This window comes from Cucurbita pepo, chromosome LG12 (genome assembly GCF_002806865.2).
Source record: "Cucurbita pepo subsp. pepo cultivar mu-cu-16 chromosome LG12, ASM280686v2, whole genome shotgun sequence".
Taxonomy (NCBI): domain Eukaryota; kingdom Viridiplantae; phylum Streptophyta; class Magnoliopsida; order Cucurbitales; family Cucurbitaceae; genus Cucurbita; species Cucurbita pepo.
The window spans coordinates 7090779-7112557 of record NC_036649.1 but is presented as its reverse complement, the minus strand read 5'-3'; the positions used below and the strand labels follow the sequence as shown (position 1 = coordinate 7112557).

The 21779-nt window shown below is 33.5% G+C and overlaps 3 protein-coding genes and 1 pseudogene across 10 annotated transcripts; all 4 read left to right on the top strand.

Annotated features, from left to right (window-relative positions):
* Nucleotides 1-974: 974 nt before the first annotated feature.
* Nucleotides 975-4902, top strand: LOC111806582. 5 transcript variants are annotated; one of them, XM_023691957.1, is made up of 6 exons: nucleotides 975-1152; nucleotides 1778-2820; nucleotides 2954-3019; nucleotides 3115-3254; nucleotides 3336-3450; nucleotides 4457-4902. In XM_023691957.1, the coding sequence occupies exons 1-6, from the start codon at nucleotides 1145-1147 to the stop codon at nucleotides 4675-4677; spliced, it is 1593 nt and encodes a 530-aa protein (XP_023547725.1). In that variant the 5' UTR covers nucleotides 975-1144; the 3' UTR covers nucleotides 4678-4902. The 5 variants fall into 5 exon arrangements, with proteins under 5 accessions (XP_023547725.1, XP_023547724.1, XP_023547723.1 ...); XM_023691956.1 differs by having other exon boundaries at nucleotides 3121-3450; XM_023691955.1 differs by having other exon boundaries at nucleotides 3115-3450.
* A 613-nt stretch (nucleotides 4903-5515) lies between these two features.
* On the top strand, nucleotides 5516-7372 carry LOC111807108 (annotated as a pseudogene).
* A 2401-nt stretch (nucleotides 7373-9773) lies between these two features.
* LOC111806347 (aspartyl protease family protein At5g10770) lies at nucleotides 9774-12342 on the top strand. Its single transcript, XM_023691613.1, has 2 exons — nucleotides 9774-10030; nucleotides 10862-12342. Exons 1-2 carry the CDS (start codon nucleotides 9847-9849, stop codon nucleotides 12130-12132), a joined length of 1455 nt encoding a protein of 484 aa, XP_023547381.1. The 5' UTR covers nucleotides 9774-9846; the 3' UTR covers nucleotides 12133-12342.
* Nucleotides 12343-15558: 3216 nt separating this feature from the next.
* Nucleotides 15559-20819, top strand: LOC111806602 (AP2-like ethylene-responsive transcription factor At1g16060). Of its 4 annotated transcripts, none has more exons than XR_002816834.1 (9): nucleotides 15559-15831; nucleotides 15911-15993; nucleotides 16141-16149; nucleotides 16244-16332; nucleotides 16462-16535; nucleotides 16618-16668; nucleotides 18329-18405; nucleotides 19330-19998; nucleotides 20566-20819. XR_002816834.1 is itself a non-coding variant. In XM_023691977.1 (8 exons), the coding sequence occupies exons 1-8, from the start codon at nucleotides 15665-15667 to the stop codon at nucleotides 19863-19865; spliced, it is 1086 nt and encodes a 361-aa protein (XP_023547745.1). In that variant the 5' UTR covers nucleotides 15559-15664; the 3' UTR covers nucleotides 19866-20259. The 4 variants fall into 4 exon arrangements, 1 of the variants encoding a protein (XP_023547745.1); XR_002816832.1 differs by having other exon boundaries at nucleotides 20554-20819; XR_002816833.1 differs by having other exon boundaries at nucleotides 20600-20818.
* Nucleotides 20820-21779: the final 960 nt, after the last annotated feature.

Sequence of the window (21779 nt, the reverse complement as noted above, 5' to 3'; positions counted from 1 at the left end):
AAGAAGAAGAAGAAGAAGAAGAAGAAGAAGAAGAAGAGTTTATATTGCCTACATCCTAGGTGCCGCCATGTACTATATTTTTAAATTAATTAATTTAATCTATTTATTTTTAAATTATTTATTCAATTTCTTTTAATTAATTTTTAGTTAAATTTAGATAAATATAAGTGAATTTTTTTCTCAAGTTTTAGTATCCACGTCAACGTCAAATTCTTACTAACATGTTTAGACCTCCATATCCTTACTCGAGTTTGGCTCGTTCTTTGATTTGATGCAAATACACTCCTCAGTAAATGACCATAATTAAGAAAATTATACGAGGCTCGAGTATTGAATTAATATTAAAATGGTTTCGCTACGTCCATTTTGATATTTATTAGATGAATAAACTAAAATAATTTCGCCATGGGTTTAGTGATATATTTGGAAACGAAAAAAATTTATTATTAATTTTTATTAAAAAAGCAATAATATGTATTATTATCCATTTTATAAATTTTAAAAATATTGTTATTATTTCGATTAAAAAATAAATAAATTCGTGAAATATTAAAAATATAAAGATTAAATTTTAATTATATTAAAAATATATGGTCTAAATTAAAAAAAAAAAGTAAAAAATGAAATAAAATTAAAAATACGAGAATTAAAATAATTAATTTTATTAGTCCTTTGTCTTTTAGTTTTGAAAAATGAAAATTATTATTATTATTTATTTTAATCCCACGTCTAATATTTCATATAAGTTTTTTTAAAGTAATTCATAATTTTAGCTTTATTTATTAAAAATAAATAAATTAGATTATTTCGTTTATTTTTATTTTTATTTTTATTGACGCATTTGATTGAACCAAAATAAATTAGGTATTCGGAATAGACTCAGGAGAGTGGAAACGAGATACAACTAACTACGAGGCGTGGAAGTGGAACCCACACCTGGAACGCCAAATTCCGCCTTGCCCCACTGTTTCATCACTCTCTTTCAGGTAATGCTAAAATTCTCCTTCTTCTCTTTCAATCCCGCTCCATTTCCTTTGATTCCTCTGAATTCTTCCGTGTTATGCACTCTCCTTCATGATTCCGATTCGTATATCACTTTTCTTTTTAATCGTTTTTCTTATCTTAGCTGCCGTTGCTGATTTGTATGGATTCGTGAGTTTTCCTCTATTTCTCTAGCGCGCTTGCATTGCTTCGATTTGGTTTAATTTCTGTGTTGTATTTGTTCATATATGTTGTGGATTTCTGAGTTTATTCATCTGAAATTGCTGTGTTTTGTTCATATTCTGTGATTGCATCATGGTGTTTGTCTCTGTTTGATGTTGCTAATGGAGTCGTATCGATCGATCGCGTAGAGCTGGTTTGGATTTTGATTTTGTAATATTTTTGTTCCTTGTTTTGAGATAAGTCGTTCGGACGAAGCGTGGTTTAAGTGGATCGGACGCTGTTTTTGGTGTTTCATTTGTGCAGTTTGTAACCGATCTTTTATTTGTGTTCGTTAATGCATTTGACGTCTCTTTCCGTTTTTGATTGAAATTGTGGTCTAAGCTTCTTTTCCTTTTCCTTTTGTGTAATGTGCTTTGTTCATGGAGATATTTAAAGCGACTTAAAAGACAAAGACCATTAATGCATATACTGCTTAATTATTATAACTGCACGTTGATGATTGCATTACCGAATTCAGTTTTCACCGAATTTCTATTCATATTTCATAATTCAATGATCGGCTGTGTTCTTGATTATTCGTCCGGAGACTGTCTTTCTAATTCCTGTTGTTCAGGATGGACTCGATGGAAAAGGATAATCTGAACCTACGAAGTAAGCTGTCTGGTTTTATTTCTGACGATGAAAATGAAGAATCGAGATGCCTTGGTACAATCAGAAGTGATGCTAACTTCAATGGGCTCCATGAAGAATACAGTGCAGCTTCTGGATTCCATCATTCCCAATTTCCAGATCCATCTGTCTCCTCTCATCCAAACCTTGCTGGATCCTTCTCTGATTCAATTTCATACACTGATATTGATTGGTCATTTGATGGCTCCCGATTGGGATTAAGCTCTCAAAAGTGGTCTCACAGCATTTATGCTAATCCCAAAAATAAGACAAATGCTTCTTTTAGTATCAGAAGTCCAGAACTTGCCAGTATTTGTAGAGTCCCAGCAAGAACTCACGAAGCTGAAGGCATACATAGAGTAACAAACAATCATAATTTTCACTCCGCGGAATGTGAGGACCAAATCGATCTTAACATTACTGCAATTTGCAGTGCACTCCAACCTCATGGTTTAGAAGAACTAGATGCTGAGGCTTTAGATGTTGGATGTCAGACAAAAGCCACCACGGCTGTTAACAAGGCAGATAAGATCTCAGGCTTTAAAGACAATTCAGGGGACATTCCTAACCTTACAACCTTTCCTCAGAACTCTGTAGGAGTAAGATGTAGTAATTTTATTAATTTTAGTTTGCACCAATCATCTGTATTCCAACCATCTATTATAGTTGGTGGGGATAACCCTTTTCCCACGCCAAGCTTTACAGATGATTCAGGTCTTACTCCTGCAGTAGTACAGAGCGATGAGGATATCCTCAACTCGCTTAAAAATGCTCCTCCTCCCACGACAGAATCTGTTAACAGCAAAATTGAGCTATCCTCACAATGCTGGTTTACTGACTTAGAATCTTGTTTGCTTAGAAGGGATCAAAGTCAGCGGCCTTCTGAACAGAAATCTCCTCCTGATGTTAGGAACTTCGCATCTGAATTTCCAACATTTGCTCCTTCCCTTGGGATCTCTGCAACCATCTCTGTTCCAGATCAGTCAGGTAAGAGAGATGGATACTTTAGTGGTAGTTTCATTTTGTTTAACCTTGTATGCTATTTAAGAATGTTCTTAAACAATTTTAGCATAAATGATTATCAATTTTGACGTTGAACATGTTTCTTTATTGCTTGCAGTTGAGCTTGTTCAATCTGCTGGCCCGTCTCAACCTCCCCAAAACGTTGGCAATGCTCTCGCTTCTGGTACCACTTTTATTGTCTTTATTATGATCTCGTCTTCAATTAACAGTTTCATTAAGTAATTATATGGAAGGAGGAATAACTTTAAGCTTGACAAGTTTCAGGAAATCAAGATGCAAGAGAATTTGGGACAGTTGAAGATTCTGGTATTGCTAAATCAAATCCTAATCCACCAGTGTTCACTTCTTCCCCGGTCTCGGCAAATACTGACATATCATTTCAAGCCCATCTTGCGCAGGTTCTATCTGTCTCTGTCTCACCTGATATAACTTCACATGTTGTAATTCAACCTCAGAAAACCGAAATTGACCCAAATCAGGTTTACCAACCAATCATTAGTGAGAGCGTTCCACTTGTTTCTTCCAAGTTTGAAGATCTACGAGATCGTTCTTTCCGACGCTCAAGGACCTCACGTTGTTACATAAAATGCCGAGGTACTTCTCTATTATATATTTAAACGTATTATTGTTTCTCATATTTGTTCATATGCTTGAAAATATTATAGATGTTAGTTTTTCATACTTACGTGCGGTAGCTTAAGAACAAGCACTTGAAATTAAAAAGTCAAAAGTCTTATGATTTTGGTCTGCTTGGTGGTTTATGAATTTATTGGTGATTTAATACTGTCTGGCTGTAGTTTATTTTATTTTATTAAAAAAATATATTTATGTTGGCGGTATGAGTACTAGATTTGTCGTTTTGGGCAGAAAAAGACTACAAATTAGCAGAATAGAAGCTCTAATTTCAATAGAGTATCTGCATAGGTGTCACATACAGACATGAAATCAAATACACGTTGAACAAATGATTTAGTGGGTCTTATCGTTTCAGATAGTTGTCATTTTTAAGTTTTGAACACTTGCATGGCTTCATTCAGACACACCCGGACATGTATTAGAAAACAACCGACAAAATTGTAGACAAGCCACACTGAACCAGTCTACTAACGCATTAGAAAATAATCAGAACTGAGAGATGCACTATTAAACAACAAAGGCAAATCAATATCAAACTAAAAAAGGACATATAAAACAAAACTAAGAAACCATGAACAATTGGGTTTCTTAAAGAGAACCCACAGAATCAATGAAGGCAAATTATAGTTGGACCACTGATCTGGGCTGCAAAAATGGGTGCAGCCAGGATGCATCGTATTTTTCTTTTTTATTCTTCTTTTTAGCTTTGTGAGTTTAATTCTTAACTTTACCAGTGAATTACACAAATTTCAACCAGTATGATACAAAATTGAAGTATAAAAATGCTCAACCCAACCACGAAAATACTTCAAAAAAAAAAAAAATTATTATTATTATGATCTTTGTAGCATGAATAGGAATACTTTGACAGAAGCAAAAGGCTTATATGAACATTTACTGGGTAAGTATGAGATCTATACCCATATATTATCAGGTGGTGATATTTAACTTCGATCATTTGCAGATTTGGATCAAACTCCCAAATTAAGTGGAGAGAGATGCTTCATATGTAAGAGGGATCTTTCATTCAAACCAGAAGGCTCACTTATCCTTCCAAAAATTCCACCAACTGTGGCAGTACTGCCATGTAGCCACGTGTTTCATGGCCTCTGTTTGGAACGCGTCACTCCTCAAAACCAAGCTGAAGATCCTCCCTGTCTTCCGTGTGCTGTTGGCGACACTTGATTTCTGCAAACCATTGGGGTTAGTCACTCATCACCTCTCATTTATTTTTCTCAGATTGAAATTCTTTAACAAGAATAACTTGAGATGGGTTTAACTTTGTATATACGTAGGCTAATTATCACTTAATTTTTTGCTCTCAACTGCACTAATTTTTCTCCCGGGTAAGAACATTCTTTCATTGCCAATTCTCCAAGTACTCGGATGTATTCGGATTTTCTCACTTTATGTTGGTTAATTTTATTTATTCTTATGTTTAAATCTTTCGTTTGATTTGATATATTAAAGGCTTCTAGCAATTGACAGTAAAAACCAAACCATAAGGGACCGAACCAGCCAAGAATCAAACTGATCGGTTATTTAGACACTGGTTCGGTCCGATTTTTACCAAACTGACTCGTTCGGTTGGACTTAAAACCGGGAAAACTGAATAGTATCAGCCCTAATAGCTTGAGCTTTGCAAAGTTCATGAACGTACGTTGCATGCTTTTATCACCTGAAGTTGAACCAACTCCAATTTTACTGTTAGTTATTTCCATTATAAATTAATCTCTAGCAGTAAAATTAGGGACCTAGTCAATTTGAGTTACCCAAGTAATATATGAACCATGGTAACTTTTACGATACTATGAATGGTCATTGATTCTACTCAAATCTTATGATTCTCCTTTAAAAAATGTAACCCCACTGTTAAAAGGTTCTTTTCACAACCAACAGAATTGCATTGGTATAGAGGACTATTCCATCATTGGGCTTGGGCTTGGGCTTTTGGTCCAGTGACATTTTCAGGCCCACAAGTAAACTTTTATAGACGCTTAACCATTAATGAACCTTTAGAAATATGGGCATCAAAGCCTCTTCCATAGTGCCAAATCTGAACCGTTGGATTACAATCTCGTGGTTTAGCTGTCGCTTTGTTCTGCAATTTATCTGGAAGGTTTTTCTCCGGCGTCCGCTCCCCGAATTCAGTGGAAATCTCGTCGGATGTCGGTAGAAGTACTTCCTTACTTTCTCTCTCTCTCTCTCTTTAATTATCTTCTCCGGCGACCTTCAAACTTTGCAAATTTGCGAAGTCGATGAGCATCGGAAACTCGGAATTTCTGTTTCGTAAGTAAACGAATCCGTCTAGGTTTTGAAAGTATCGCATAATTCGAGACATTTTGTTAAAGAATTTCTTGCCCTAATCACCATGAAATGTTTAGGGCTTAGGGTTTAGGGGAAATGTTTAGGGTTTAGGGTTTAGGGTGAATATATATATATATATATATATATATATATATTTTGTTAATTGTGTTGAATTTACTATTTTAGGTCCGGATGAATAATTATTTTTTTGGTAATACATTAATTTCCCTTTTTTGTTTATTTATAATTTTTGTTTCAAAATCGTCATACAAGTTGATTTTTTGTTGACTTTATCTTTCTTTCCTTCTCACGTAAATTGCACAAAAGGCCTTTACAAACTAGTTTTCACAAAACGACGTCGGAAAAGTATTTTCTTATTTCAATATTATTTATTATTCCGGAATAATGTCAATTTTAAAAAGGGTATGATATAGGTTGAATTACCAAAAATACCATTTAAAGCTTAAAAGATTCAAGTCATAATCTCCTTCAACATAGGATCCCTATTCCTACTTGGATCAAGTTTAGTATTCAAATGATGGGACTCCACACCAACTATATTTGTTTCAATTCCTATTAGGCCCCACATTCATTCTCTCGTTAATCCTTCAAAATCAAGATTTCATGATTTGGGGTTTTCCACATCAATTCTACACTCACCTTCCCATCTTGCATTTTCATTTCATTTTCCATCTCTCTTTTTCTCTTTCTTGTTTAATATCATTATTTCAGGATTGTCAAGGACAAATCTCATACGTCCCCTAGTTTATAAGGAATACATTTACATTGGTACGATGCGAGATTATGCTCAAAGTGTACAATGTCATATATCATTGTGGAGGTTCGTGATTTCTAACAATATCCATTGGTATGAGGCATCTTCGAAAACTAAAAACCAAAATGAGCTTATGTTCAAAGTGGACAATATCAAACTAGAATTGTAGAGAATCGTGGTTTTGTGTTTTAGTTACTAGCTACTAGAGACATAAAAATATGTATGTATTTGTGAAGCTTTAGAATGGTATCTTCTTTCCAACATCTAGCGCGAGGACTTTAGACAAGGTGAACCAAGATCATGATCCTCCTAATAAAACTTGCGACAAACACGAAGAATCTCAATCTCATTGCAATGACAAAGCTCAGGATCCCGGAATAGTCCTTCCCTCGCTCTCCGATCGTCGAAAGGCTCTGTTTGAGCCCTTAGAACCCACGAAAAACATCAACGAGCAAAAACCGTCAGCTGAGTCCCTACTCCCTCCACCCGATTTCGACACCACCGCTTATCCCTGAGGGTGGCTAATACGGAAGAAGCGCAAACTTGTCAATGTCGACGTTGTTGAGAGCATGCGGAGGATTGGCATACTGGAAATGAAAAGAAAGGTTGCTGTCGTAATTTTACTATTACATCAATGCGGGGGAGCCTCTTTGATAGACGATGTCGTCGTTGTTGTTGTTGTTATTGTAGGATCGGAAAATCGGCGGGCTGAATGATCAGCTCGACCAGGTTGCTCGCAGCTTGGAACATCTTCAACTTCAGCTTGTACAAGAAAAGAGCAAAAGATTTTCTCAATGAACCTTAATTATATCATTATATATTTAATTTGTTTCTTTAATATATATATTTTGTAGATTATAGTTGGATAGGAACTTAATTATGTTTAAATTAATTTATATAAAATAAATTGGCAGATTAATGGATTAAATTTTGTTTTTTTCTTCCCTCTAAATTTTAATATTTTTCCAAATTTCTTTTGCGGTGGACGGAACACTTCACGGGTTGTTATTCCAAGCAACCCCACGTGCCAATCACGTGTAGTGAAACAATGGCCGGGAAGTTAACGTCGTTATGGAACAAACTGCTTGACAACTGTCTCCCGTCGTTTAGCACAAACCGGCGTTACATCGACGTTATCTCTTACGGATTAACCCTGGCCCCACACATCTCCATAACTTTTTTTTTATCTGACGTGTCTTAACAGGTGCCACTGATTGACATCTAAGTATTCCACTTATCCACGTGGCAAGTATTTAGTTCAAAATATTAATGTAAAAGCTACTCCATAGGACAGAAACGGTATTGCTTGACCCGTAGGATCGGTATCTTCCAGAAGTTCGAGCAACTATATCTTCGTTGATTCTTAACAAAAACTCGTGTTTTCTTTGTCTATGGATTTAGCGTAGCTGACGTTTTTTAAGTTTTGCATGCGAGTTACAAACGTTGAAATGAGTTGAGATGGTATATATAATAGTATGTTGAACATTATTATGCACGTTTTTCAAGAAATTAATGAATTGAACTATGAACTAAATGTAAGTGAAAGTAAGACTAGATATCCATGTTAGGTTGCTATGCTATGTCTCTATTTATATTATACCATGACGATTAGAGGTTCACCAACTAACCCCTATTTGTAAATCTGACTTGATTGTTAAGGATTAGCCCATTAATCTCTGAGTTTATGATGTATGATTGCACTATGTGGAGATCATTAGGGAGTTTGCCAATTAATTGCGTTTGAGTGAACTTGTCACGAATAGCAGAGGTCTACAATTGTACCTTTAGAGTTGGTTGGATTAACTTGATGATGATTAGTTCATGCATGTGACTATTATGCGGTTATGTAGGGACGATTAGAGGTCGCCAACCAGCCCCTAATCTTAAATTTGGCTGAGGATTATTAGGGAGTTTGCTAGTTAATGTTCTTTTAATAAACTCACTAGCAGTAAAGGTCCACAATAGTATTTTGAGCGTTGGCGAAACTTTAGTATGTACGAATTTTATGAACTTATAATCTAGGTCGTGCCTCGATGACCTACAATATTGGTCTAAAACTATGACGATGATGAAATATGCTAGCAGAATGATAATTTAGGAGACCTAGAGAACCCAAGAGAAATTTTGAAGGCCAGAGATCTAGATAAGACAAAAAGCTAAGAACTTGAACTTCCGCTAAATTACCCTAAGTTGAGCTATGTATAACAAACTAACCACGGTTGATGATTATTGGGAATGAGTCCCACATTCGCTAATTTAGGGAATGATCATGAGTTTATAAAGAAAAAAAATACATCTCCAGGGAATGATCAAAGTAAAGCCATGAGAGCTTATGCTTAAAGTGGACAATATCGTACAATTGCGGGGAGTCGTGATTCCTAACATACAAATGATGTACTTTGTTCGAGGACTCCAGAGAAAGGAGTCAAGGCTCGATTAAGGGGAGATTGTTCAAGAGCTCCATAAGCCTTAGGGAGGGCTTATAGTGTACTTTGTTCGAAGGGAGGATTGTAGAGGATTGTTGGGATCATATCACTGTGGAGAGTCGTGATTCCTAACATACAAATGATGTACTTTATTCGAGGGCTCCAGAGAAGGGAGTCGAGCCTCGAGGGAGGTAGGAGGTTGTTCGAGAGCTCCAGAATCTAAGGGCAATAAATATTTTGCATTTCAAGAGTTAATTATAAGTTAAACTTAAAAAAAAAGGTAATTATATATTGTTTTTTATTAGAAAATGACATAAGGTATGACGTCATGATTCACATGTATATGGAGACAATCATAAGACACATCAAATCCTTCAACTATTTTCATGAATATAAAAACATGAAAAACAGACAAACCTCAATTTTAACTTTTTAATCAACATTATAAATTATGGATTTGGCTTCAGATTTAAGATCATGGAAGATCTTTCTCGATTTAAGTATTAATTTCATTTTTAAATTCCAAAAATAAAAACAGAATCTATCAAATTCACATTAATTTATTCATGTTAAATTTTATTTAACATTTTCTTAATAAATACTTACAACATTATATTTTCTAAATATGAAAATACCGATTAATTAACATAAACTAAAAGGATCATAACAATTAATAACCACTAATTATTTGAGTTAAATTCCCAAATATATGCACGTGAAAGGCCAATAATTTGTGATGGGCCCAAAACAAAGAAGCCAGCCCTTCATCTTTTGTTCCTATGCCAACCTCCAATTCCTCGTTTCCTTCAATTTTCTCTTCTCCATCTTTCCTCTCTTATCTCAGCCATGGAGATTTCTAAATCACTCTGTTTTTTCCTTCTTCTTCTTCTTCTTCTGTTCTTCGTCGACCAAGCTCGTTCGGCCGCCATTAATGGAGATTCTGAGAAGCTTCATCGTCTTCTTCATCTTCAGAAACTTCCATGGAAGCAGCAGGAAGAAGCTGTTATTAACTGCATCTTTCAGAAGCCAAGTTAGTGTTCTAAAATAACCCTCTCTTTTCTTTTTTTTTTTTACTTTTTTTTTTTCATGTTTTATTTGAATTAAAAGCTTAATAAAATGATAAAATGTTATGCTAATGTTATTAAAATGATGTCATGACTGAAATATTTAATTTTCGTTGATATACTTGCATATTATTAATATTTAGCAAATAACTTTAACGGTGAAATTCCAAAATTGCCCTTGATTAGTGACTTGGATGGGTTGCATTGAAGGTTATTTTGGTAATTAAGAAAAAAAAATGAGAGGAATGCAAGCATAGGCATAAGCCTCTCTGTTTCTTCTCCATATGACTGTCTATTTTAAGTATTATATATATATATATATTTATTATTATTATTATTATTTTTTGAATTTGAGCTATTTTAAGTATAATTATCGGAAATTATTTGTTGATATTAAACAAGGAAACCTCTTTTTATTATTATTATTATTATTATCTTTTTTTTTGACACATCATTTTCTATTTTAATTAATTAATTTATTTAGTCTTTAAACTTTACTAACTGGTATTATATTAGGTAATTTTAGTCTTAAATTTTAATGTTTTTAAAATTACGGATCTACAAAACCTAATAGTGAAAGTTGAAGATTATATTAGATAAAAGAATTAAATTTATGTAATAAATTAAGTAATATTTTTTTAAAAATTAAATTTGAAGATTAAAAAAAATATATAACAGATATAAAATTAAAGGTTTGAGAAATCTAAATTTAAAAATAGAAAATATATTTAAAATTACGTTTTTGTAATTTTTTTAATTGGAATTGTTTAAAATAATTTATGGGATTTGAATTTCAGGAGTGAGGGAGGGAATAACGACATTGGAAATGAAAGAAAGAGACTATTGTTCAGGCAAAGTCACGGACTGGCAAAAGAATCTCCAAAACCGCCTAATCTCCGACGCCATTCACGTCCAATCTCTTCAATCACGGATCAAATCCGCCATTTTTTCCGGCGACACCCACCAAATCTCCGACTCCCAAATTCCCTTGTCCTCCGGCACCAGGCTCCAAACCCTCAATTACATCGTCACCGTCGCCCTCGGCGGCCGGGATTCAACTCTCATTGTCGATACCGGCAGCGACCTCACTTGGGTCCAATGCCGCCCTTGCCGCCTCTGTTACAACCAACAAGAACCCCTCTTCGATCCCTCAAATTCCTCTTCGTTCCTTTCCCTTTCTTGCAATTCCCCCACCTGTTTGGCTCTTCCTTCCGCCACCGGAAATTCCGGCCTCTGTGGGTATGGAAATTCAAGCTCCTGCGGTTACGAGATTAACTACGGCGATGGGTCTTATTCCCGCGGGGAACTTGGATTTGAGAGGCTGAATTTAGGGGAAATCGTTATCGATAATTTCATATTTGGGTGTGGCCGGAATAACAAGGGGTTGTTCGGCGGCGCTTCGGGATTAATGGGTTTAGGTCGGAGTAAATTATCTCTGGTTTCTCAAACTTCCTCTGTTTTTGACGGAATTTTTTCCTACTGTTTGCCTTCAACCGGCGCCGGAGCTTCAGGTTCTTTAACAATGGGCGGTGGCGATTTCTCAAATTTCAGAAACGTTTCTCCAATTTCCTACACAAGAATGGTCTCAAATCCTCAGATGCCAAATTTTTACTTTCTGAATCTCACAGGAATTACCATCGGTGGGGTAAATCTGGGTGTGCCAAACAACGGGGCTTTGAGTTTAATCGATTCAGGGACTGTAATTACCAGATTGACTCCATCGATTTACAGAGCTTTCAAAGCGGAATTTGAGAAGCAATTTTCTGGGTTTCAAACAGCGCCAGGATTCTCGATTTTGAACACTTGTTTTAATCTCACTGGGTTTAAAGAAGTGAATATTCCCACGGTGAAATTTTACTTCGAAGGGAATGCAGAAATGACTGTGGATGTTGAAGGGGTTTTTTACTTTGTGAAATCAGATGCTTCTCAGATCTGTTTGGCGTTTGCGAGTTTGGGTTATGAAGATCAGAGTATGATAATCGGGAATTACCAGCAGAAGAATCAGAGGGTTGTTTATAATTCCAAGGAATCCACGTTGGGTTTTGCAGCGGAGCCTTGCGGTTTCTAGCCCAGAGAGGATTTTCCGGGAAAGTGGAACGGATTTTCCCGGAAAATTTTGTTTATTACAGACAGGGTGGGGAATTGTCTCGTTTCCTCTCAGTAACAAAATAAAAAAGGGTGAGAATTTGGATTTGTATATTTCATTTTTTGTTTGTCTTGTAATTTGTACATTTCATTTCAAATATTGCAATTAATTCATCCGCCTATTTTCAAATTCCATTTTCTACCCAAAAATTAAAATTTTTAACATAAATTTGGTCCGAGCAAAACATTCTTAACTTTGTAGATTTTATGATTAAACCAGGTTCACCTTGTTGCATGATGAAAGTCCCACATTGGCTAATTTAAGGAATAGTCATGAGTTTATAATTCATGAATCCCATGATGAAAGTCCCACATTGGCTAATTTAAGGAATAGTCATGAGTTTATAATTCATGAATCCTTTCTTGTTAGGAACATATGTTATTAGTTTTTTTTTTTTTTTAGATTTGAATCAATAAAATAAATAAATAATATAATTAAGTATAAGTAGAAATATCGATCTAATTTTATGCAGTAACATAATATGTTTTTTTTTTTGTCATATAATTCTCTTAAAATTTTATCTCGTACCCGGCCGTTAAAATATAAAATAATTTAAATATAGAGAAATTTCTATTTTTTTGTTGGTCACAATTCTCTTTTCTATTATTTTTTGCATTTTTATTTAAAATATAGTTTTATCTATCTAATTCTAACCTAATTATAACAAAAAAAGACATTAAAAAATAATTTGAATTAAAAATTCCTCCCACCAAAAAACAAGAAAGTCAAAAAAATAATTTAAAGAATTAAATTATAAAAAAATAATAATAATAACAATAAAAAAAAGAAATCATAGAATCGGTATTAAATTAATCAAGTTGTGTGATTTGTTCAACCAACTCCAAACCTACCAGAAAAAAATGTGGCGAGATAAAGGTGATGACATTGGAAATTATTTTATTTATGAATTGAAAATAATATGTATTTTGTGGGGCTAATTTTTTAATAATTAAAATTCAGCTTCATTCCTTTAATCAATGAGGCTTACCAAAAAGTATGAGCAATTTATAAGCCCACACTTTAGATTTGATTCGCTTATCCTCCCTTAATTTATTCACTATCCTTTTCAACCTCCTAATTTTTAATACACGTTTTTAATAATTATTCCAAATATTCTCATTTTCATTTAATTGCTACACTATATTATAAATTTATTTATTCCTAATACTCCACTCCTTTTGTTACATTAACATCTACATCATTTTTAAATTATTAACCAAATTATATATTAATTTTATTACTTTACTGGTTCGCTTCTTTTATGGTAAGAAATTTGTTACCACAAATCACCTCGTTGTTTAATTAATAATTTTTCTTTCGTTTCTTTGTTTAGGTTGAGTTGAATTTTTAGAGAATCAAAATTTAATTGGTTAGCGGGTTGATATTTTTTTGGTCGAGTCAACCTGACCTTGCTCTATTTTGTTGGATGATGAAAGTCCCACATCGGTTAATTTAGGGAATGANTAATATAATTAAGTATAAGTAGAAATATCGATCTAATTTTATGCAGTAACATAATATGTTTTTTTTTTTGTCATATAATTCTCTTAAAATTTTATCTCGTACCCGGCCGTTAAAATATAAAATAATTTAAATATAGAGAAATTTCTATTTTTTTGTTGGTCACAATTCTCTTTTCTATTATTTTTTGCATTTTTATTTAAAATATAGTTTTATCTATCTAATTCTAACCTAATTATAACAAAAAAAGACATTAAAAAATAATTTGAATTAAAAATTCCTCCCACCAAAAAACAAGAAAGTCAAAAAAATAATTTAAAGAATTAAATTATAAAAAAATAATAATAATAACAATAAAAAAAAGAAATCATAGAATCGGTATTAAATTAATCAAGTTGTGTGATTTGTTCAACCAACTCCAAACCTACCAGAAAAAAATGTGGCGAGATAAAGGTGATGACATTGGAAATTATTTTATTTATGAATTGAAAATAATATGTATTTTGTGGGGCTAATTTTTTAATAATTAAAATTCAGCTTCATTCCTTTAATCAATGAGGCTTACCAAAAAGTATGAGCAATTTATAAGCCCACACTTTAGATTTGATTCGCTTATCCTCCCTTAATTTATTCACTATCCTTTTCAACCTCCTAATTTTTAATACACGTTTTTAATAATTATTCCAAATATTCTCATTTTCATTTAATTGCTACACTATATTATAAATTTATTTATTCCTAATACTCCACTCCTTTTGTTACATTAACATCTACATCATTTTTAAATTATTAACCAAATTATATATTAATTTTATTACTTTACTGGTTCGCTTCTTTTATGGTAAGAAATTTGTTACCACAAATCACCTCGTTGTTTAATTAATAATTTTTCTTTCGTTTCTTTGTTTAGGTTGAGTTGAATTTTTAGAGAATCAAAATTTAATTGGTTAGCGGGTTGATATTTTTTTGGTCGAGTCAACCTGACCTTGCTCTATTTTGTTGGATGATGAAAGTCCCACATCGGTTAATTTAGGGAATGATCGTGGGTTTATAATCCAAAATACTCTCTCCATTGGTATGAGTCATTTTGGGAAGTCAAAAGGCGGACAATATCATACCATTATGGAGATTCTATTGGAGTTACTTTTGTGTGATATAAGCTCGAGCTTAAATCAAACCTTCTAATCTCAATTTTAAAAACATTTTTATATTTATTTTCGAATCAATTAAACGATTAACATTCTCAGCTACGTATATTTTTTAAAATTTTTTATTATAATTTTGAAAGGAAAAGAAGAGGGATTTAGGAAAATAATGGCTAGTGTGTTGATGTCATGGCACCCTCTCTCATGGAGATTTTATGTAATTTATGCATCCAATAATTTCACTTAGTTTTAATCCCTCTTTTTTCAATGTAAAAAACATGCATATTTAACATTAAATCATCTTCATAATCAAGCTTAACTTTAGATCAAATAATAAATATTTGAACTAAAATTCAAAATTTAATTATAAATCCGATATATTAGGGGACATATAAACCTCAAACCAATAGAAAACCATATTATTTATTATTTTCATAGAAAACTATTTAAAAGTTATATGTATTTAAAAATAAATATTATTATTATTATTATTATTTTATTTGAAATATTAATAGAGACTTTAAAAATTGGGAGAGGAAGTAGGGAAAATAGGTGAGAAAAAACGAAAAAGAAAAAGAAAATGAAAGCGCATAATTAGAAAGACGGCCATACGATTTAAAAACCGACCTCCTCTTCTGCTGGCTTTACACTAACGATACCAAATATACCAATACCAAACAAACAAACAGCTCCCATCTGTCGCCCTATATATTTGCTTATTCTTTCTTTTCCCTTCCCTTTTAAATTTGCCCTTTTCCATTGGATGACTCGGTCATTTACTCTCCCTCTTTCTTCCGCTTCTTCACGTACTTCCCTCTTCCCACTCCGTCTCCTTCTCGCTTGCTTTAATGGCCAAGATCTCACATCCGCCGCACAAGAATTCCATTTCTACCACCGCTAATTCTCAGTCTTCTACAGTCCATCACAGCCAGAAGAAGGTACTCAAGCGTACGCGTAAGTCCACTCCTCGAGATGCTCCCGCTCAGCGTAGCTCTGTTTACCGCGGAGTCACCAGGTTAGCCATTATCGGTTTGGTAAAAAACTTAAAAGCTATTCAATCGGTTGATTTTTTTNATCGATTTGGTTTACTTTAGGCATAGATGGACGGGACGGTATGAGGCGCATTTGTGGGATAAGAATTGCTGGAATGAAGGACAGAATAAGAAAGGAAGACAAGGTTCTGTAATCTGTTTTTTTTTTTTTTTCTCTTTCAATCTGTGATGTTTGGTTGCGATCCTGATTTTACTGTTCTTTGATCTTTTGATTTATGCCTCTGTATTGCGGTGTGGTGGTTTATTCGTGGAATCTGAACCGAAACGCGCAGTGTATTTAGGTATTTCTGCGATTTGAACTTTGACTTGCGATTTAGCCTTGAAACAGAGTGATCGGTGTAAGTATGTGTACTATTGTTTTCTTCTGATCTACAGGTGCGTATGATGATGAAGAAGCAGCGGCTCATGCTTACGACCTTGCTGCGCTCAAGTACTGGGGAACTGAAATTGTTCTCAACTTTCCAGTAATTTTCCAATTGATCGATTGTTGTTCCGCATTCACTTGTTTGTTTTATTTATTCTTTTGCCTATGAGGAAATCAAGAAATTGATTGAAGATCATCTGTTCAAGTCCTCGGATCTTATTGTTTGTAGCTATTAACATACCAAGACGAGCTTAAAGAAATGGAAGGTCAATCAAGAGAGGAGTATATTGGATATTTGAGAAGGTAATTACCATTTCCAGAGATTTTATTTCTGCTTAAACCTTAAATTAGAATCCATATCCATTTTTATGAGTTCAATCCACAGGAAGAGTAGCGGCTTTTCTCGCGGGGTTTCGAAGTACAGAGGTGTAGCAAGGTACCATAGCCTCCACTATAACACGACTGTTGCCTCATTATTAAGAAGATAATTAGTTTTTGTGTGACATCTGTTTATTTGTTTTTATTTTAAAAATAATAACAAGTGGATTCTGCCAAAGAAATTGGGAACTTCTCTTTTCCCCATGGAAACAAATATTTTAAAAGGTTTATAAATTTAGCTTTTAACCTTAAATTTATTTAATTTTTAAAAGTATCTAATTATTATTTGAATGTTAAACATGTAAATAAGTTTTCAACAACATATTTAAAATTTTAAAAAGTAATTCAATTTTATACTTAAAAGTGTAAAAAAAAATTTTAGACGCAAAATAAAAAATTTAAGAACTTATTACAAATTTGGTGTAATTTCTGTTTTTTTTTTCTTTTTTTTTTTTCCTACAAATTTGTTATACCTTTTGTTGACTTTGGATTGCTAGAAAAATGTATTGCAAGAGCTTTAATTTTGAAACTACCCATCTGTTTGTTGGTTTATGATTTAAAAAAGTTAGTTCATAGTATAAAAGGTATGCATGACTTGGGCTTATGTTATCCATGTAATTAGTAAATTTGTAGCTTCTGGAAAACAATTTTATGCATCAAATGTAAACTAGGCTTCCTTTCATAACCAAAGTCAAACACTCCGTAGCTGTCTATCTGCCTTATGCAAATATATGAAAAATCTAACATGTTGCGTGTGGAACTTTCTTGGTTAACTTTCTACGTTGCCTTTTTTCCAGTTTCCTTGTGCTATCAATTTGTGAAATTTCTCTTTCCACTCACAGTAGGGACAATTAATGATATCGTCGTTCAACTACTAACCAAGAAGAAGAAAAAAACTACATGTCGGTATTTCTCCATAAAAAATAAAAAAAAAAAGTTATGCTGATCAATTTTTATGCACTGTTTGTCCAACTGGATTCTTAACTAACAAAAACTCTTTGAAAATTATTGAACTTCAAGAAAACTAAGTGATTGAAGTGTATTCTTTTTTTTTTTTTAGAGATTAAACTGTCTTGTGTTCTTCCTTTTTTTTGCAATGTTATAAATGCTGCACATGGTTGCTGACATGTAATATACTTTTATTTGGTAAGCTTGAATGAGTTCATATCATAATTTATTTTTTATTTTTATTTTTTATTTTTTTTGTTTGTTACAACATTGAATTCTTGAATGATAGCGATTATGAGGAATAATAATGATATTATTTCGGCATAAAATTTAAAATTTAACTACCCGTATATCCGTAGATATAGTAGTTTCAACTAAATTGAATAAACAACCATATTTATGACTTCAAGATGGAAGACAATCTTGACATGTTTTGTATGTTATGCAAAAAAAAACCGTAATTTTGACGTATTTGGTATTAAGAATTACAGATTCACACAAATAGTATGATATTTTACGCTTTGAATATAAATTCTCATATAATTTTTTTTTTAGTTTTACTAAGAGGCCTCTAAAGATGTATTGTTTACCATTTATAATCATTTACTTATAAATGTATGACTATATATCTATAATTATACTCTTAATTTCTTAACATGAGATTCCCATTTAATAATCTACTCCATTTTACATTTTCTTTTTGATGTTTAGTACTTGAAAATTGAAAGAGTTTGGGTTTGGGTTGGTGTAAAATGATTACATTGCTGCAGGCACCATCATAATGGAAGATGGGAAGCTCGAATCGGCAGAGTGTTTGGCAACAAATACCTTTACCTTGGAACATACGGTAATTTCCTCACATTTTTAAAAAATCATTATTTCTCATGAACATAACCAACATTATAATATTCATAACGTTGACACCCCACATTACACTCTTTAATACTCGGCATGGATATGAATAGTCTTATTATCTCTTTCTCTTGTGTATAGTCCCATATGTCATCCTATTCCTTTCACCCAAAGATTAATTTATATTATCATCTGCCTCTTGCATATTCATGAATATGCTCTAAAAACCCATAATATTGTTTATAAAGAAACTTGGTCATTTCATTAAAAAAAAAAAAAAAAAAAAAAAAAAAAAAAAAAAAAAAAAAAAAAAANACACCATCATCATTTTTAAGATATATTATCAAATGGTGAAGGTTTTGTTTGATAGCTAGCGGTTTGTTATCATTATTTTAATAAAATAAAGTTGTTCTAGGATAACTATTTTTTTTTTTATTTGGGTAGGGATTGTTTCACTTGATTTTTCTTTAGATTTTTTTTTTAAATTATAAAATCATGCTTTTTTTTTTTTTTTTGTAACGATTCAAGTCCACCACTAGTACATTGTTTTGTTTTCTTCTCCAAAGCATGATTTTTTTTTTTGTTTTGTTTTTTATTTTATTTTTTTTGTTTTGTTTTTTATTTTATGAAGTAAATTAGATTTTTTTCTTTCTAAAATAAACTAAAATATTTAAATATATATGCAACTAAATCCAGTTGTTGGGATGTAGATCACCAAACCTCAACTGCTGCATGGCCAGCCATTTAAGATTATTCATTTTGACACATCATTTCATAAAATTTTCAATATCCTCCCACCAAATTTTGCATACAAATTAAGATCTCCAATTTATTATTATTATTTTTTTTAAATTTGCTCTCTCTTATATTATTATCTTCAATTTATTTATTTTAATTATTATTATTATTACTTTCACAGCTACCCAAGAGGAAGCTGCCACAGCTTACGACATGGCTGCCATAGAATACCGTGGCCTTAACGCCGTTACAAATTTCGACCTCAGCCGTTACATCAAATGCCTCCGTCCGGAGGAACAAGATATCCCAAACAATAATAACCGTCCACCAAGCCCTAACGCCGGCAAAACGACTTCAGAATTGGACCCCAAATCCCTCCTTGAATTCACCTTTCCGTCCCAATGTTCGAGCTCCGACCAACCCATCTCCACGCCACCACTGGGACCTGGCGGCGGTGACTCCTCCTCGTCGAAGGCGCTGGAGCTTCTACTCCATTCCTCAAAATTTAAAGATATAGTAGAAAGAAAACCCACCGCCGACCCTCCACAGACGCCGCCGGAATCTGACCGGCCTCGCCGCTGTATTCCCGACGACATTCAAACTTACTTCGATTGTACTCAAGATTCCGACGACATTGCCGAAGGCGACGACGGCATTTTTGGGTATCTAAATTCGTTTTTACCTTCATCAATTTTTCACTACGCACTCGATGCTTAATTAGGTAGGATCAAAAGAGGGGATTGAGGAATTTAACGTCCGACGAGATCAGCACAAGAAAATAACTTCGGCCATGGCCATGGCGGATTACGAATATCGGGAACGGCGATAATGGAGGCGTGGCCTGAGGCAGGTAATTAATTAAAATTATAAACAAAATTAGTTTTTTTATTTTTCCACAGCCTTCTCTTATTCACAAGAATGAGAGAAGGAAGCGTTTAATTCCATCCCCCACCCCCCGTAGAATTCATCAGCATGCAACAGTAGAAATATTGCATGCATTGAGAATAGCGATTGGAATTTTTAGTAGAAATTTAAATTATAATAAAAAGGGCGAGGATTTGTCATGAATGAATTATTTCATTTTTGTAAATAATACAAATTAGAAAGAAAAGTACGTCAAACTTTAAATATCATTTTTGTTAATATAATTGTCCAGCTCAATATTTAATTTAAGTAATTATTATTTTTTTAATTAATTGATGCAATAATTTTTACAATAAATAATAAAATATTAACCTGGAAGTAAAAGTATATAATACGATTGAAGTTCGCCTCTTTGTGACCTTATGCATCCCTTTAATATGCATTTAATAAGGTTGCCCGTTTTTGTCGCAAGTGATTTTGATTTGGTTCGTTGGAAGTTGAAGTGCTTACCTGTATATATTTCATTAACGTACTTCGCCAGCTCACTACTTAGGAATTGATTTCGTGTGGCCCGGGATTGATTTCAGACGGGTTCCCTGAGAACGAACATGAAGAGAAAAGCCTCTGCAAACTTGTTTCAAATTCAACACAATTTAACACTCCACTACAATGTGTGAGCAAATGAACCTGATCCCGTATATGATATTTTATACTTAGACGTCCCTTCCCTTCCTGATCAAGTTTGAAATGAAAACAAAAAGCATGTAAATCAATGCACATATTGTCCTAAAAAGAATAATTTGTTCCCTCATGTGACATCTCACCATCTTCTTGGGTGCCAGCATCCTCACTGGTACACACCGCTATAACAAATGTTTCATTCTCCGAGATCTCATAATCAACCACCAAACTTACTAAGATGTTAACCGAAACAAGTGAGAAGTGCCGGAATCCTTACCTTCTTATTGGGGATCAAGTTTTCCTTACCTTGCCAGAATCCACCGCCGTCGCTGCAGCTACGGCTGTGCCTGAGATCAATAAGGGGATTCAGATACAGAGCGTTATAGGGAGATTGGCGAGATATACAAACGTTTTCTTGTCACCAATCGTTCTTTTGATTGTTGAACTTGAGACAAAAACAGTTTTAGCCCAGCCCAAATAATCTTTGGTGGGTTTAGGTCAATGTATTTCTTGCATAAAAAGCCCATCGGGCCTCTAAACAACATAGAACAAGTTTTAGCCCAGCCCAAATAGTGTTAAGCCTTAGGTGGGCCTTTCATGCATAAAAAGCCCATCAGGCCTATAAACAACTTACAGATAGGTCCATTTAGTGTTCGATTTAGACAAACAAGTTTTAGCCCAGCCCAAAAACTGTTAAGCCTGAGGTGGGCTTAGGTCCACATATTTCTTGCATAAAAAAGCCCATCGGGCCTACAAACAACTTACAACAAGTTTTAGCTCAGCCCAAATACTGTTAAGCCTTAGGTGGGCTTAGGCCCACATATTTCTTGCATAAAAAGCCCATGGGACTTATAAACAACTTACAGATAGGTCCATTTAGTGTTTGATTTAGACCAACAAGTTTTAGCCCAGCCCAAATAATGTTAAGCCTTAGGTGGGCTTAGAAAAACATATTTCTCACATAAAAAGCCCATCAAGCCTCTAAACAACTTACAACAAGTTTTAGCCCAGCCCCAAAACTGTTAAGCCTTAGGTGGGCTTAGGCCCATATTTTTCTTGCATAAAAGCCCATAGGACCTATAAACA